The sequence below is a fragment of the Suillus clintonianus genome (genome assembly GCF_016758775.1).
Source record: "Suillus clintonianus strain FC179 chromosome Unknown DEU56scaffold_102, whole genome shotgun sequence".
Taxonomy (NCBI): domain Eukaryota; kingdom Fungi; phylum Basidiomycota; class Agaricomycetes; order Boletales; family Suillaceae; genus Suillus; species Suillus clintonianus.
This window is the reverse complement of record NW_024539326.1, coordinates 384-16,598: the sequence shown is the minus strand read 5'-3', so window position 1 is coordinate 16,598 and position 16,215 is coordinate 384. Positions and strand designations below refer to the sequence as shown.

The 16,215-nt window shown below is 47.2% G+C and overlaps 5 protein-coding genes across 5 annotated transcripts; 3 read left to right on the top strand and 2 right to left on the bottom strand.

Moving 5' to 3' along the window:
• Nucleotides 1-501: 501 nt before the first annotated feature.
• On the bottom strand, nucleotides 502-3,462 carry DEU56DRAFT_923684 (uncharacterized protein; the record flags this gene model as incomplete). The annotated part of the gene is made up of 4 exons (XM_041358536.1): nucleotides 502-818; nucleotides 885-2,706; nucleotides 2,756-3,046; nucleotides 3,097-3,462. 4 exons carry the CDS (start codon nucleotides 3,460-3,462, stop codon nucleotides 502-504), a joined length of 2,796 nt encoding a protein of 931 aa, XP_041203840.1.
• Nucleotides 3,463-3,686: 224 nt separating this feature from the next.
• Nucleotides 3,687-7,205, top strand: DEU56DRAFT_917205 (uncharacterized protein; the record flags this gene model as incomplete). The annotated part of the gene is made up of 13 exons (XM_041357960.1): nucleotides 3,687-3,839; nucleotides 3,892-4,082; nucleotides 4,108-4,147; nucleotides 5,041-5,227; nucleotides 5,603-5,694; nucleotides 5,744-5,899; nucleotides 5,939-6,211; nucleotides 6,277-6,300; nucleotides 6,337-6,475; nucleotides 6,527-6,745; nucleotides 6,815-6,914; nucleotides 6,969-7,119; nucleotides 7,173-7,205. The coding sequence occupies 13 exons, from the start codon at nucleotides 3,687-3,689 to the stop codon at nucleotides 7,203-7,205; spliced, it is 1,758 nt and encodes a 585-aa protein (XP_041203839.1).
• Nucleotides 7,206-7,279: 74 nt separating this feature from the next.
• On the bottom strand, nucleotides 7,280-10,554 carry DEU56DRAFT_759842 (uncharacterized protein; the record flags this gene model as incomplete). Its single annotated transcript, XM_041350361.1, has 12 exons — nucleotides 7,280-7,603; nucleotides 7,656-7,895; nucleotides 7,943-8,072; nucleotides 8,217-8,344; nucleotides 8,397-8,930; nucleotides 8,962-9,142; nucleotides 9,257-9,650; nucleotides 9,708-9,717; nucleotides 9,795-9,817; nucleotides 9,864-9,930; nucleotides 10,001-10,060; nucleotides 10,348-10,554. The coding sequence occupies 12 exons, from the start codon at nucleotides 10,552-10,554 to the stop codon at nucleotides 7,280-7,282; spliced, it is 2,298 nt and encodes a 765-aa protein (XP_041203838.1).
• Nucleotides 10,555-10,939: 385 nt separating this feature from the next.
• DEU56DRAFT_923680 (GTP1/OBG domain-containing protein) lies at nucleotides 10,940-11,699 on the top strand (the record flags this gene model as incomplete). The annotated part of the gene is made up of 3 exons (XM_041358535.1): nucleotides 10,940-11,227; nucleotides 11,280-11,322; nucleotides 11,370-11,699. The coding sequence occupies 3 exons, from the start codon at nucleotides 10,940-10,942 to the stop codon at nucleotides 11,585-11,587; spliced, it is 549 nt and encodes a 182-aa protein (XP_041203837.1). The 3' UTR covers nucleotides 11,588-11,699.
• Nucleotides 11,700-12,696: 997 nt separating this feature from the next.
• On the top strand, nucleotides 12,697-14,526 carry DEU56DRAFT_759840 (uncharacterized protein; the record flags this gene model as incomplete). The annotated part of the gene is made up of 8 exons (XM_041350360.1): nucleotides 12,697-13,158; nucleotides 13,208-13,332; nucleotides 13,386-13,441; nucleotides 13,503-13,614; nucleotides 13,664-13,754; nucleotides 13,914-13,925; nucleotides 14,260-14,374; nucleotides 14,438-14,526. 8 exons carry the CDS (start codon nucleotides 12,697-12,699, stop codon nucleotides 14,524-14,526), a joined length of 1,062 nt encoding a protein of 353 aa, XP_041203836.1.
• Nucleotides 14,527-16,215: the final 1,689 nt, after the last annotated feature.

Genomic DNA, 16,215 nt, shown 5'->3' with positions numbered 1-16,215 from the left:
TAAGACAAACTTACACTTTAAACCTATCCCACTAATCTGAGAGTGAGATCAAGGCAAGACATAGTGAGAGTGCAAGTACTATCATTTCAACAAAGTAACTTCAGGTTAAAGAGCCCACAGGTAGGCTGTCCAGATAACTAAGTTACTCATCACTACTTTACTGAGCCAAGCTCTACGTACACTTAACGAAGACCTCTCTCTTTTACAGGAAGAGAGATACGAAACAGGAGAACACGACAAAGTTGAGACAAACTTTCATAGGTTGAAACACGACCTACTAGGGTGAAACATACCTATCATTTTTCCAGACACAACAAATCCACAGACACAGTTTATATAGTTTCTTCAAACAAGGAGGTAACTTGTTTACTCTTTGACCACCCACGAACAACACGTTATCAACCGAGAAGTAGAAAATCCGTTGACCGTGAACTTGAGGAGCTGGCAACTTCTAGTCTTATCAAAGTGTAGTTGTGATTGTCACTACATTTTACACAGATTTTATATAAGACCCTCAAGTAAGAAGACAGCGGCATGCTCCATGCTGTTGTAGGCGGTGAGACGCGTATCTGCAGTAACGCCAAAGCGAGGGATGAGATGGACAGGTGCCCTCAATTGAGATACTGGGATGACATCGCCCATCCGGCTTCCATTTGAGCACTTTGCTCGCTTGAGCAAGTGAAGCTGCGTAGTTGGATCACGATCCTTCGAGATGTCGAAACGTTGAACATAGGTGAGGAAACGGTCCTTCCATGACCATGGTATACCACTCTTGCCAATGGGTCGCATGATAAGTCTAATCTGCGCGACCGCGTGACCTGTAAAAGGTAATGTAAGTTAAGGAGTATCGAAACACAAGACAAAGAGCGCGCCTGAAAGATTACTGCTAGGCCATGAATGGCTTGCATTGGTCTCAATGATAACCGCATCATAGCGACCTAAAGTCCAGAGGTCACTGGGTGGAGCACAATTGAGCATCTGACTCGGTCTAACGGTGCGATTGTTGTGCGAGTCTGTTTCTTGCAAGCGGATTTTGAACCAGACTTGAAGTTTGTCAAATGGAAGGACAGCGGTAGGCCCAGCTCTTCTAGGACCACCAATTGCATGAACATGCTTATGTCCATAAGTTGCCTCACGCTGGAGGAAATCAGCGATAGCGGGTCGTAGATCTGGTAGACCAAATTTGACGGCGACTTCGTCAACAGTGATGTTTTGAATGGAGGGCTTGTATGCAAGATGAAAGGCAGAGCACTTGACAATGAACAAGCGAAGAGATACGGGCACTGAACCCACCTCTCGGCGCTGGAGTGCATTAGCAATCGCAAAGTAGTTCGTGATTTGACGTGGGTCTTGTGTCACGTTGATGGGAATATGTTGCGCGTCAACATCGGCATCACCATCTTCATCGTCCGAATCCAAGTCCTCCAGCTCCTGAGTACCCCGCTCGTGATCTAAAAGGCTAGTGGCGAGCTCAAAACGACGGCATTTTTCGGCACGGTCAAGGTGTCGACAAATCTGTGTGTCGTAGTTAATGTTGTTGCTCATTCTTGCGGGGTCTTTTATCTCGGTGATGTGAGCGTGTTCAGTGATGTCGGCAGACCACTGTCCTACGGCGCCAGAGTTGCGAATGCTGGGAGCAATGCTTTGCATTAGCTCAAGCTTGGGGATGTACCAGTTGGTAATGGGTTTATTGCCCTTCCCCCGGCGAGCCCCAGCAGTAATGATCGCATCCTTTTTTGCGTGAAACTCATCCAATGAACGTAAAATTCGCCCGAGATCTTCTTCATCAACACGCGGCAACTGTACAAGATATCGGAACTGCATCAATGCGCGTACAGCGGCGATAACACCAGCAGGTGCTGCATCCGCGCTGACGGCAATAATGTACCTTTGGACGTCTCGTTGACAGCGACCGGTGACTTGCTTTAACTTGGAGATGCCACTGTGAAATTGCCGATAACCGGTGATGGGTTGTAAGACTGAGAAATGGAAATCTATCTCAGAGTCTCCAACAGCGGAAATGAGCCATTTGGCGTCGTGATCCCAGAACTGCTTATGGATATGGTGGAGTAATTCCGGTGTAAAAAAATGAGAGGGCTCCGATAGTGCCCAGTCCCGCCACAATGGTAGGTCGACGCCGTTCAGTCGGAATTTCTGTGCTTCACGGAAAAATGTCACGATATCGTCGGGATCAGCGCGCGCATGCACAACAGCAAGCTGCGCGAGAGTGGTCGATTTCGTGCGGGGTTCATGACGGAAGGCATCCCCGAACTGCTTGTACATTGCCATGGTCACTGGCGATGTTTTTCCGCCGACGCCTGCGAACATCATGGCTTCTGGGGTGTCCGCAATATAGCTGACGAGAGGGGTGAAGCAGTAATGATTGTTTCCCATAGGATCTGATAACATGATGCCATGTTGAGTAGCCTGCTTCAATGGTTCGAGAACAACGTCAAGGCATTGATGTATAAGACGGTCCTCCAATACACCCTTCATTCGCTTGTTCTTGTGAACAAACTTCGGAACTGGTAGTAGGGCGGTGAGGACGAAAGAATTAGTCGATGATTTTAGACGTGTGTTCGTATGAATATTGGCGAGGCTAATGAGGAGCGGATGGGCCACACGATCCCCCGTTAACGCAGTTATGTTCGTCTTGTCAGAGGAGAGAATGGTGCCGAGGAGAGTCGCGCCCTTGGGTATTGCTGACTTTAAGGATACATGAGCCCCAGACATAAAGATTTAACTATTTACGCACCTGCATGTCCCAAGCATCGTTTCCTGTCATCCACTCAGTATATACGCGACACAGCTTCTCGGCAGTGGTGTACACCTTGCGAGGCGTGAGGTCAATATGACCGTGAAATAATGGATGATTGAATATGCTGGCAATGCATTCGATAGGGTCGCGCCAGTACAGAATTACGGGTGACTTTGTAGGATGTAATGTAGGAATGACTTGAGACTTCCAGTGTGGACCGCTGGGTAGCGTCTCGGCCCGACCCCGTAATTCTTTCGCAGAGCGAAATGACAATGGTAAGTCCTTAATCTAAAAAATTCAGGAAGGGATACCAGTGAGCTTGACGTCCAGACACTCACCATTTCAAGCGATAGAAAAGAATCAATCTTTGCCATGCTCAGGCCTGAGCGTAACAGCCATGCAGCAACTTTCCAATCTCTCCGACAGCTAAACAGATAGTATAGGTTCGTTTTCCGATGCACGCTATTCTGGTCCGAGTCGAACAGGCCCAAAAATGTGTAGCTGTCCTGATAGGCCAGAGGAGGGTCTGGAAAGTAGTCAGTTACTTCCCCGCTTCCCCCGTGTACTCTCGCAATATCCTCTTCTTCACCCCCAAAATTACCGAAGTCGTAGAAATTTTCCTCCAAGTCGTTTCTAAATCCTGCTTCGCTGGCATGGTGAGGTTCAACGTCTGAGTCCGAGTTCAAGTCGTCCACTGAGCCCATTTCATGATCTTCGCTGGGTGTGGTAAAATTGATCAGATCGTCTAACCAGGTATTGCACCCAGAGCGAGGCTGGCTGATATGACGAGCGACAGATGTATGATTTTCGAAAACTTTCCCGCACGAGGGGCAACGTGAATTTGAATGAGGCATAAAGTCCTGGGATATTAATATGTCAGTTTGATTGCGGCATTTTCCGACAACTGACTCTAACCCACGCGTCGACAATGACTATCACTGCTACTAGTCTACGCACTCTATCAGCAAAAGCATCAGGCTTATCAGATGAACTCCTCGATCCACATCGTCGACATCGTGATCCACAATCTGGGATGCGTGGATCGGACCTACATGAAGTTCTCGAAGCCATCAGTTCCATGGTAAAGTCCAATGCATTCCCTATTTTCTTGAAGGCGCCTGAAATTCCATTAGTCCATGCAGGATACAACTAACTCAGAAGCAAACCTTATAATGGACCTTGTACGAGCTAAGCGCGAAGTTTTTCGCGCACAGAAGGCACTAGCAGAGTGTATACTACAGGAAAACGAAGTGTTGTCCAGCTTGCTCAGATTTCAAGTAGAAACTGCGGAGACGACGCTAGACGACGCAGACATGGGCCTGGGGTGCATGAGACTCATTTTCAAAAAGCACGGCTGGTCCCATTGTCACAGAAATCATCTACCCGCCGGTAAGTTCGCAATCAGTTCGAGACGATGTGTTGTCCTGATGAGGTGCAGGAAATTCATCATCTGCTACTAGTACTACAGTTGAAGCCACTGGGGGGCGCCTCCTCACGGTCCAGCTTGATTGACTGGCCGATTTATCTCTGAGTTGCTTCACGTTTTCCATACTACCCATGTTATTATGATGTGTCTCGCGCCTGGCAGTACTACTATGCTTACATGAATTCTCTGGTACATACTAGTATACTACATGTAGATGCTCATATGTTCGAATACTTATGTTCGATGTTATCTGTATCACGAACTTCTGAATGTTTGAGCTGAAGTGCATTAAATTAACACTAGTACTACTAGTAATAAGTACTACTACTTTACTATGACTTTCAAATGCAACTTTGAGGCCTGTGAACCATGGAGAACTGTGGGTGATTGTAGTGAATGTATACCTTGCAGCCGCTGTTTGCTGTGATCCTGGCGGAACTGTGAGTGAATGTAGCGAATGTATATCTTGCAGCCACTGTTTGCTGTGATCCTGGCGGAACTGTGAGGTCTGTGGCTGGCTGTCGTGAGAACATAAATTTCACGCTTTCTGTGGAGAAAGTTGTGGTTTGCAGATGTTGTCTGCTACATAACTCGACTCTGAATACATTTGTCAAGGGGTGCTTTGCAAGGTTTTCGGGCATGACACGATGGAAATGGTGCACGTCGCACTCCCCTTTGGTCCAATGGATACTCCAGCAAGACTCAAGACAGCTGGCTTTGTATCTCAGAACTCTGAGGACCATATGTGCCCATGCTGCGACGCTCCGTTTTGCTCGTTGGTTGATCCTACATGCTTCGATCGTACACGTATGATTTTCTGATGTTTCATGGTGGCATACTGATTTAAAGTTTCTAGAATTCCACTATCGAGACTCCGCAAAGCAACTTAAGTGGAAATTCATTCATGGGCTCCAATGATCCCGAAGTTCAAGCAAGCATTGCAGAAACCAAGGGTGTCCGCATGTCAATTCTGGATCGCCTTCCAACATGGAACGGGTCATCTAGCATTCCGACGGAGATCATGCATTTGTTCTGGGGTCCGGGTGAGTTGTTCATTCAAGGTATTATCTCATAATTCACTCATTGTACTAGGCACGTCTGGTCAAATACACCGAGTCGTTGTACCAAACATTCTTTCTCTGGCCTCACAATTGATGTTTTACTTACTTTATGTTGGTACTCTTACTGCTGACATAATCCAATGAAGTTTTGACCTAGTACCAGTATCAGTCTGAAAGTCCTCTGTCCTTTTGTCTTGTTTCCTTGTCTGTTTCTCTCTCCTTGAGCACTGAGCCTAGAGCAGAGACCCTTTAGGGTTGAACTAGCCTAGGCCAGCAAGACCCAACATTTCCCTGCAGCTCAGCAGGATTGTTGTTCGCACATCGTTTTGATAGAAGGATCAATGTTCACCAGGACAGGGAAACGATCCGATGTCACACCAATGGATCGACTTACAGAATTTCTCGAGTCCATATGGTGGCCGAATAACTCAGGACGTTTTCAGATTAAGGTAATATTGTTTTGAACCTTGAAAAGGGGAGTACTGATCTGTACATAAGATTGCGAGCGGGGGCGAACGTCCTAAAGCAGACGAGTGGCGAAATTTCATGCGAGTATACCCTGTCGCAATTTCAGTTGCGTGGCAAATGTGGTCTCGCCATGCTGACGATGAGGCCCCCCCGCCAAAGAAACGCAGCAAGATCCAACAGGCCATTGTGAAATCAAGGAAGCTCTTACACAAACGTTGAATCAAGAATGTTTCTCGCGACGAAGATGCTGAGGCAGAAGATTATTTGGCGCTCGAAGACATTGAGTCACACCTCAGGAGGCCACTCGAGCTGATATCGGAGGCTTTTCAGTCATGGGCACAACTGAATTGTCATCTCACACCAAATTTTCACTTCGCCAGTCATCTAGTCGAGTACATTCATACCTATGGCCCTGCATATGCCTGGTGGGTATTTCCCTACGAGCGCGCGATTGGTGTGTTAGGAAAGGCCAACCACAACGGCCACGGCAGCGGCGAAGTGGAAGGGACCTACATGCGAGCATGGTGGAAGACCATGCTGATTCAAGAACTCATGGGTTACAGTATTCATCTGCCATTGTTCTCACTGTTTGCTGACTCGAAACCCAGTTGACACATCTGCAGGAACGACGTGATCAAACCGAGCAGGACCAGCTAGCCATTTGTGCGCTACTCAAGGCTGTCAAAGGTGGTGCTGAAGCCGATCGGCAAAGAGGGACCCTTATGAATTATATCGCGCTCCTGTCCAACCCACACAATTCCAGTACATTTTTATCACCTTGTCCATTACTAGCGATAATTGACCTGACAACAGCGAGGATTGTATTTCCGAAACAATTCAAGTTAATCAGCTTGCGGCCACTGGGTGTCTATGCCATTGTTTTGCAATTCCTACGTCTTCATTTTCCAGAATTCAACTTAACATCAGACGCAGGTGAAGCATCCAATGGTATTCCATTTGACTCACAAGGTGTCCAGTCATATGCGAATGTGACCATCGGCGCTGCAAAGTATGGCTCATTCCATCATCATCGTGGAAAGGGGTTTTGCTATGGCTATACCAAGGGATGACACACTGCGCGTATCGAGTATATATTGTCAGTCAACATCCCTCGACAAGACCCTCCAATATCTGTCAATGTTTCTCTCATCCGATGCTTTGAACATCACCCACAGGACGCCAACCACCCATGGTCTCTATGGTAAGCCTATCCTTTGTTACCATGTGAACTACAATGACTCAACCACAATATCAGGGCGACCGACCTCGGGATTGCAACCTGGAAGTATAATGTCCTCGGGAGCCTCGAGGCATGTCATCTTGATGATCTTAGTGGTCAATTTGCATTTTCACCAGTTCATGCACCGAGAATTGGTCGCTTATGGGTGACTTTCTCGTTAGACACTGTAAGTGTTTTTTATGTTCTGATTGTACTATTATGTTAACGAGAGCATTTCAGACCTCCCAAGAACCAGATAACAGCAACCCTTAGAGTCCCTCTCGTACCATTAAAGTGCTGCTGTAGTATACATTCCATACCTATGCTATTGTACAAGTGGGATCTATTTACACTGAATCATAACTAATTTCTTCTTGCTCCAAGTCGTCGATGTTGGGATCTGTGGAACTCTCGCTATCACCAATGACATGGTCCTCAGTCATTAGAGCCTCTTGCTCGTTACGCTCCTCTAGAGAAAGGGAGTGAAGCCACTTTGTGGAGACGGCCCATCGTGGGGTCTTCATCGAATCATGAACCGGCAATGATTTTGCCATCCTTGGTGGGCCTTGCACTCGAGGAATCCGTTTTTTCATCCAGTGCTTCTTCTGAGCTTCTTTTTTTTCGATGTCTTGGTCTACCACACCTCTTATCTCTTTAATGGCCCTCCGGAGCTGTTAAAACACAAATAAGACACGGCGCAAGATCACAGAAGGGTAAACTCACGTCCTTCGACCGCCATACAGGTGGGCATGTCATTAAGATCGTCGTCTTCTTCTTCTTCTTGTATGCTTTTTGGTGCGGATTGAGGAGCGAGACAGCTTCGTCATCACTTGAATTGATGTCGTCGGAGGCATCTGAGCCGCTGTAATCGGTTGATTGCCACTTCGCTGCAAAAATGAAGTCGTATTCCTCGCCTGCCAGTGGTGGGAAGTCAGGACGGACAGCAGATGCTAATGCTGCTTTCTGTATGATGGTTAATATTAAATAGTACATTTGTCAAAAATACACACATCTAATTGTCGTTTCTCACGTCTGGCACTTTGGACATTGAGCGACTGAACACTGATTGGCTTTTCCGCCTCCTTATACTTCTGCTTCATGTTCTTGAACACCTTGCCCGTCAGAGACTTGAGAGTCTTGCTAGGAAGTTTGTCAACAGTATCTTGAGACAGTGTAGGCTCGTATGTGCACGCATCACGACGAAAGCGTTCAACATAAGCTCCGTGCCACTTCACATTCGCTGTCCACGACAATTCCCACTTCGGTCATAAAACTTTAGTTGACAAGATCTCGTTGTCGATGGTGAGTTCATCAATGTCGGCCCAAAATTCATTCGCATTATCAACTGGTGCTGGCAGGGCTTCATTGGTCTCGATACCCATCATTTTCTGCAATACCTGTCGGATAGCACTCTACAGATGATAATTTAGACTTTGATCAAACAAACAGCAACAAAATACAAACATTCATTGAATTGTCAGTGCGAGACGGTGCAGATTGCGGGTCTTGAACCTTGAGAGCCTCGAGATGGCGGATGATAGCCTCGACTTGCATATCAATTCGATTTGTAACCACGCTATGATCTTGGGAAATTCGAGACTGTTCTTTGCGGAGCTGGAGTATTTCGCCTTGCATGTTCTGAAGCATGCTATGCTGTCGGCCGGATTCCAACTGGGAGCGAGAGTGAGCTGATACTTTATCTTTGCTGCTTCCTCCAATGGACTTGTGTGTTAGGAGTCCAGAGTCAAGTTGTGCATTGTCGCTATCATCTTGTGGGATGGGAGGGATGTTTCTTGCTTGTGGCAACTTGGAGTGACTTGATAATGCGATTGTGTTCTTTGAGAACGCGAGTGGCTGCATGGCGTTGCCGACTGGTTTTGGTTTTGGATGTGGCCGGTTAACATTGGGCTTATGGACAAGAAACGAGCGAGTGGGAGTCAAAGAAGCTTGGGGCTCAAGAACGACCTGTTTCTTAGATGTGATGGTACTGCGAGAGGGCTGTGGATTAGGTTGAGGAGGATGCATTGACCGTGGTACTGCAGTCGAGGGACGTTCTGGAAGATTGGATCATGGAGGTACAGTTGGACGAATTGACAATGGTGCAGTTGGACGGATTGACAATGGTGCAGAGGAACGAATTGATGATGGTGCAGAGGAACGAATTGATGATGGTGCAGTAGAACAGATTGACGACGGTACAGAGGGACAAACTAATGGCGGCGTAGCAATTTCAGCAGGGACTTTTAATTTTGAGGGAATTGGAATCCTCAAAAATCCGATCAGATTTAGTAAAAAATTGACGCTGTAACCAAGGTCGCACATACTTTGAAGTCTTTTGATTCAATGGACAAATCTTCTTGGATGCTGGAAGGAATGGGGACTGAAAACGTCGAGTTGGAGGGTGCCCCGCACGTCCATGAGTACCCGTCAATGTGGGCATGTTCACATCATGGTCCTCCTGCTCAGAGTGAAGTGAATCAAGCTTGCGCTTCTTCGACGTAGGATCATGAGCATCGTCAAGGAGTGTAGGATCTATGGCGAAGTACGGAAGCTGCGAAGTCTCATGTTCGGGAGTGTATTCCGTTGGTGGTGTACTGCAGCCACCTTCAGCAGCAGATGACGATGCCTCTGCAGACGTGGTATACGCAGACTCAGCACCTGTTGCACCGAAAACAAACTGTGAATCCTCGTAGTAAGGCACTGGGTTAAATTGTCGCACTTATAAATGATACGTTGCATTAGCTAGCATATACATTGATCGAGAATATGACTTACTGATCAAGCGCTGGTATGATTAACTAGCGGCACACATGTACACGCGCAAGTCAGCTGGTGGCCGGGGGTGGCCTACGTCCAGCACACCGAATAATCACGTATAACATTAACTACAAGATTTGATCAGCTTCCGATAGTTTCAGTAGAATTACTTACCTTTGAGCTTGGATGTATGCAGTTGTACTACGTGCGAATGGTGGAACACGCCTTGAAGGGCGATGAGCTGTGGGCACACCAGATCTCACACAGATCTGACGGCCGAGTGCGAAGATCTCAAACAGATCTCAATTCACATCACAGCTCAAGCGCTCGTCCTCAAGGACTTGAAATGATGAAGACGGTTGCACTTGAGGCTGTGTCACAAGGTAAGTTGTTCAGAGCAAGGTGCGCGGAGTTTCAATTCACCTTGTTCCTTACCCCTTCGACAACAATCTCAACGACGGCGAACCGTCCCGAACCCCAAACCGATAATGATATTTTCAACAGGTATGTACCTAGTTTTCATGCTAGCGGGGGTTAATGCTAGCACTACAGGAGGATTTTGGGTTGCGCAGTGGGCATGTGTATTAGCTAGGGGTGCGTCTAGGACTATAGCAACTCATTAATGTTGTGCTGTGTATGTACACCTGCGCTGACACACTATGATCTTGCTTCCTCCTGGATGCTCCTGCAGCGCCTCCCAGTACCCTCTGGATAACACACGATCATCCACAACATCGTGTCCCGCCTCCTTGAACATCCGCGTAGGTACATGGTGCGCCTGCGAGATGCAGACCCTCTGCACTGTGACTAATAGCATCACTCTGTATGTCCTAAAACTGCACGTGCGATCATGTGTGTCGTTCATTTGCTGATTCACTCGCAAGGTCAACTTCTACAGTCCACCCTTGTTTGCATGTTTGTGTGTGTGTTCATCCTGCACTCATTCACATTCATTTGGTGCAGTCTAGGTGCGCCTTTTTCGTTTATATATGTATGTACATCACTGACAAGGATCTTCACTCATTTCTGTTTGCTTGTGCGTGCACATCAATGCTTGTCTTGACGTGTCTGCGTCTGGCGTCTTGAACGATAGGTACCGCTTTTCACGTTTATTTAGGCTATAACTGATCATTTGTTTATGCTTCCCGCTTGTCTGCTAATGTTTGTGCTTGCCTGCACTGGTCTGCACCCCGCCTCTGCACTTGTCTCTGCTTGTCTTTGGGCTTTTACTCGCATTTGGTTGTTTCCGCATGCCACCACTCGTCTGTGCTCGCTCGCACACATCTGCACCTGCTGCTTCTCGCTGCCCTCTTCCTCCAAGGCTCGTGGTTTCATTGCTACCTTGTCTGTTAGCAACTCAAGTACTCCTCACGCCTCGACTCTGCGCCTCGAGAATCAGACAAACACGGCTATTTCACTCCAGTGGCACAGCACTTCAGGAAGCCTCGCATGCTGCTATAGAGACAAAAGACGATGAGGACGATTTGCAGGATGCCCTTCGGCGGAAACGAAAGACGGAGTGGAAGCGAAGACAAGGGGTAAGCTACACTTCTAGGTATACGCGTACTACCTGGTAATAACATCGCGCAGGGTCAAACCTTCCTCGACAATCCCACAATCAACGTTCGAGGAGGTGTGTACTTGTCTGAAATTCACTCAAGCATACTTAATACCATGCAGGCAATGGAGGTGACGGATGTGTTGCTTTCCACCGAGAAAAATGGAAACCCATGGGGCCTCCTTCAGGTGGTAGTGGTGGACGTGGAGGCGGCGTCTACATTCTCCCTACACCTAACCTCACATCTCTTTCCTCTACCCAAAACGTGTACGGGGCGGCGCAGGCGGAAATGGCCAAGGGACATGGCAGAATGGCAAAAACGCACCACCGACGATCATAAAAGTCCCTCTGGGCACAGTGATACGTGAGCTTCTTCCAGGTGATTCACGACGTGCCAAGGACGAATGGGAAGCAGAGGAGGAGTCGTTGCAGGGACTCAATCCAGAGGAACGATGCACCGCTACCTGCAACCCCATCCGAGTCTGGCATCCCCTATCACCTTCTAAGCCCATGTTTAGTGTCCATCGCCTGCTATTGCCGCTTCACTTATTGTCAAGCGCTTCTGGAGTTCAGTATATATGAATATGGGCTACGTAGCAGCATGTATTATAATGTCTGCTATAGCTGATAATGCGCGGCTGTATTCGCTGCAATATATATAACGAATTTTGCTCATTAATTGTCTGGTCCGGAATATCATATAATATAATATATTTATATATATATAATGGATATAGGTGGTTTATTATGTATATACAGTATCATTCTGGACCCATGGTAGTAGCTGGCTTTGAGCTGACTGGAACTTGATGGCCAAACCATGTCTTCGATGTGGATCCGATGTGATAAATCTAGTGGTGGCCGAGTCCAGTTCAGAACCGTGGTTCGAACTCGAACCGTTATGGACTTGACCGAAGTCCAGTCCAAGGTTCGGGCAATGAGAGGAACCGAACCGTCGGTCCAGTTCCCGGTTCGATGGCCTGTAGGAATTGCTGAACCTGTTCAAACCTGTTCGAACCTGTTCGAACCACGGAGATATATCAGACCGGAAGAGCAGATCTGAAAGCAGTATGTTGTAGTCTAATATTAGTATTAGTTGTATCCTTGACGACACGATGTTTCAGAATTCATCACTCCATCAAGTTATGTTCGATTTGCTTGACACTCTGTCGACCGCGGTAACAAGATCAACTTATTTTGCTCGTCAGGCTTTACTAGTATCGATCAGCGGCACGCATCCTTGACGACACAATGTTTCAGATTCACTCCATCAAGTTCGTATGTTCGATTCTCAGTTGGCGACTCATGTAATTTGTTGCAATTATACAGACATTTCCTGACCTATCATTGAATGATATCTTGAACCCATCGCCTCCATTTCCATATTCAACGAGATACAAGGTATATTAGCTGGCAAAGTGACTTCTCATTGACTGAACACATCTCATGATGTCTGACAGCGCTGTTGGCCCAAACGGCAAGCTGAAGGATGCGTCCGAAATCGTATGGTACAACGATGCGGATGACGATCAGCCTATCCCCTCCTCATCTACGATCAAGTCTCCACTGCACCCATTCTTCGCTGGTGCTGCTCCCCCTGCAGCTGTCATAGCTGGTGCCCGTCGTTCTAATCGAGCACCTCGCCCTTCAATGAGGATACTTGATCCCGACAACGTTGCATCATCCAGTACTGCCCAAGGTAAACGAAAAGCTGCCGACGATCTTACCAGACGACGGGTCGCACGGATGATTATTGCAAGCCCTACCACCTCCAGTCATGATGGAGAATCCGACGGTGATGTAGATATTGGTGGTACTGATCTCGATGCAGTAGGTGGTGACACCGAAGCCGAGGATGACGTGGAGTGTGCATATGCATCGACAAAATCGATGGGAGATGCAGACCGTAAGGTGAGTCACTAGCATTACTTCATTCACATTTTTCTCATGTACAAACTAGGGTTTGACTTGCCGTCCTAAGGCTGAACGAACCGCAGATGTTCGTACCATTTTCATCAAGAAAGATGATTATGTAGACCCACATACTGGGCTTGTCGAGTCAGGACACGTGTGCACAGTCTGCCAGTAGGCCTCCAATTTTATTTGAAATATGCTAAAACTAAAACTGCGTTCGCTAGAAAGAATGGTGTTGCCACTAGACAATGCTTCTTCAAGGGTAGCATGTCAACCCTCCGTACTCATATCTCAAGGCAAGTTTTCCGCATCAGTGATTGATGTGTTCACGCTGACGACAGAATACAGGCATCCCGACCATATCAAGGTTTATCAAGAACATTGCAAGAAATTAGACATTCCCTTGAACGAAAGGGCGTGTCCAAAGTCTGATACGACTGAAACCCTCGACAGGTATATTTGATACCGTACTGACATTTGACTTCATTAACTTACATTTCAGTCAACGAAGTCTTGATGGGATTGTAATTCATCAGCCACGCGCACCTGCATTTACAACCAGCGGCCTTCTCGACTATGTCGTGGAGTTGATTGTGTGCGAGGACAAGGCATTCCAACTCGTGGAAAAAGGCCCATTCCGTCGCCTGCTAACTTACCTCCGACCATCTTTGTCCGACAACGACATTCCGCATCGTAAGGCCGTTCGCCAGGAAATCATGAAGAAAGCAGCGGCTACTGAAGCACGTCTGCAGGACATTCTCAAGGTGGGTGTTTTTCTTCTCTCTTTGTGATATCTACCATCTTAAAGTGTACTCGCTGCAGGACATACCTGGAAAAGTTTCATTCACATTCGACGCTTGGACATCCGACCCCGGTGATCCATTTTTGTCTGTTACCGGCCATTACATCCATGCGCAACCAGATAAACCTAACAACTGGAAACTTCGAACTGAGCAGCTGGCCTTTTCACCCATCAAAGGACGTCATACTGGAGCAAACATGGCTACTTTACTTGTGCGCACAGTGGACCGGTACGGTCTTCGTCCAAAAGTAAGTTTTCATTCGTTTTTGATCTATGTAATACTAAATAACAACCAGGTTGGTTGGTTTACCTGTGATAATGCATCGAGCAACGACATGTGCCTTGCCACCTTTGCAGATATTATCAATGCTGATAAGGGTGCTGGTGCGAAGATGTGGGATCCTGTTCAAGGTCATGTCAGGTATGATCACCGTTTTCGCATCTATATGCTTGCACATCTCACTGTTCGAACAGATGTATGGAACATACCATTAACCTTGCTGCCGGATGTTTCGTCACCACTGTCTCACCGACATCAGCTCGCAAGCTTCTCAAAAAGATAAAGGCAGCATTCAAACACGCTCAGCTAGACGGTAAAGATGTCGATCTCGATGCTTTAGAGGCCGACTTGGAGGACGACTTGGAGGATGTTGATGTCGAGGGTGACCAGGAGGAGGATGACGACGATGACGAGGAATTTGGAGTTGGGGACACAATCGGAAAGGCGCTAGCGCTGGTGAAGCAGGTATGCTATCTTGCAGCCCTCGTTTCTACTGACTAACACATATTACAGATTCGTGCATCACCGCAGGCTCGCGCTTTTTTCGCTCAATCGTGTAAGCAGGCAGATGTTCCTACCCTCGAGCTGATGCAGTGGGTGCGGACACGCTGGGCTTCAATGCATAGCTTCATCTCACGCATGCTGTTGCTTCAGAAGGTACGTCTCTCTCATATACTATGTTTTAAAACTTAAAGCTAATTGTGGCATCTCGCTAGGGCGTTAATCTGTTTGTTGAGCTTGCTGACGACAGCGAAGATGTTCTGAACCTCAAAGGGAAGTCCTATGCAGATTTTCGACTCGACAGAAAGGACTGGGAAAAGCTAAGGTTAATGAACGAGGTTCTACAGGTTTGTCATTACGACTAGCTACATTTTTTTATATATTCTTCATACACTGACAACAATGGTAGGAACCAGCAGGTGCTACACAAACGTTTTCTAGCTCACGCGACCCTTCCGTTTGGCGGACGATTCCTGTCCTCGAATTTTTACAAAAGTCATGGGAAAACATGGCGAAGCTCCCGCGATTTTCCAAAGTCAGTGATGCCATTCAAAAGGCTTTGGAAAATGTTGCAAAGTGGTATGACAAAACGAAGGATACTGACGTATATTTTATTTGCCTTGGTATGTTCTTACTTCTTCACTTATGATGATACTGATGAGTTACCGGCTTTGAAGCACTCGACCCCAATGTCAAAATTGCATATGCCGAACATCAGTGGGACAAGGAGTCATTCGATGTTGGCCTCGATAGGCTCAAACAAGTGGTAATTTTTTTTCCTCGTGTGGTCGTCACAGGCTGATTAGTGTATCCACAGTTCGATGAGTACTACGTGGCCCCGATCTCTGTTGCTGTAGAGGCCAACAACGAACAAGGGACATCTGACTCGCATGGTCAGTATGGCCGTTCATGGGTGCTTGCAGCTGTGCAAGCACGTCTCGCATCGGATCGCACGAAGCTGAACCCTCGCGCTGAACTTACGGCTTATCTTGGAAGTCCTCTCGAGCAGACTGATGATGTTGTAGGTTGGTGGGGGGTGAGTTTTTATGCTATCACAAGCATACAAGTTGACTAACGAAGATTTGTACAGCACCACCAGTCGCAGTACCCGACTCTTTCACGCATGGCCAGGGACTACTTGCCCATACAAGGCTCTTCTACACCCTCGGAACGTGCCTTTTCGAGTGGCGGATTGACGGGAACCAAGCGACGGAACCGTCTCAAATCAGACGTTTTTGAGAGCTTGCAGTTGTTGAAGAGTGCGTACCGAAATGGTCACATCTCCGCTGCCAGTGATGCCGCACAGGTTCGTGTCATATTTATGCATTACTTGCTCTAATTGTAGAGCATCTGTGATGCATTCATCCTACAGCTGTAGTGCCCCCGCATAGTAGCAATACTTGTATACCTGATGCATTACTCCTCCCACTCATCCCTAATGCATCACTTGTCTCCCTATAACGCTGATGCA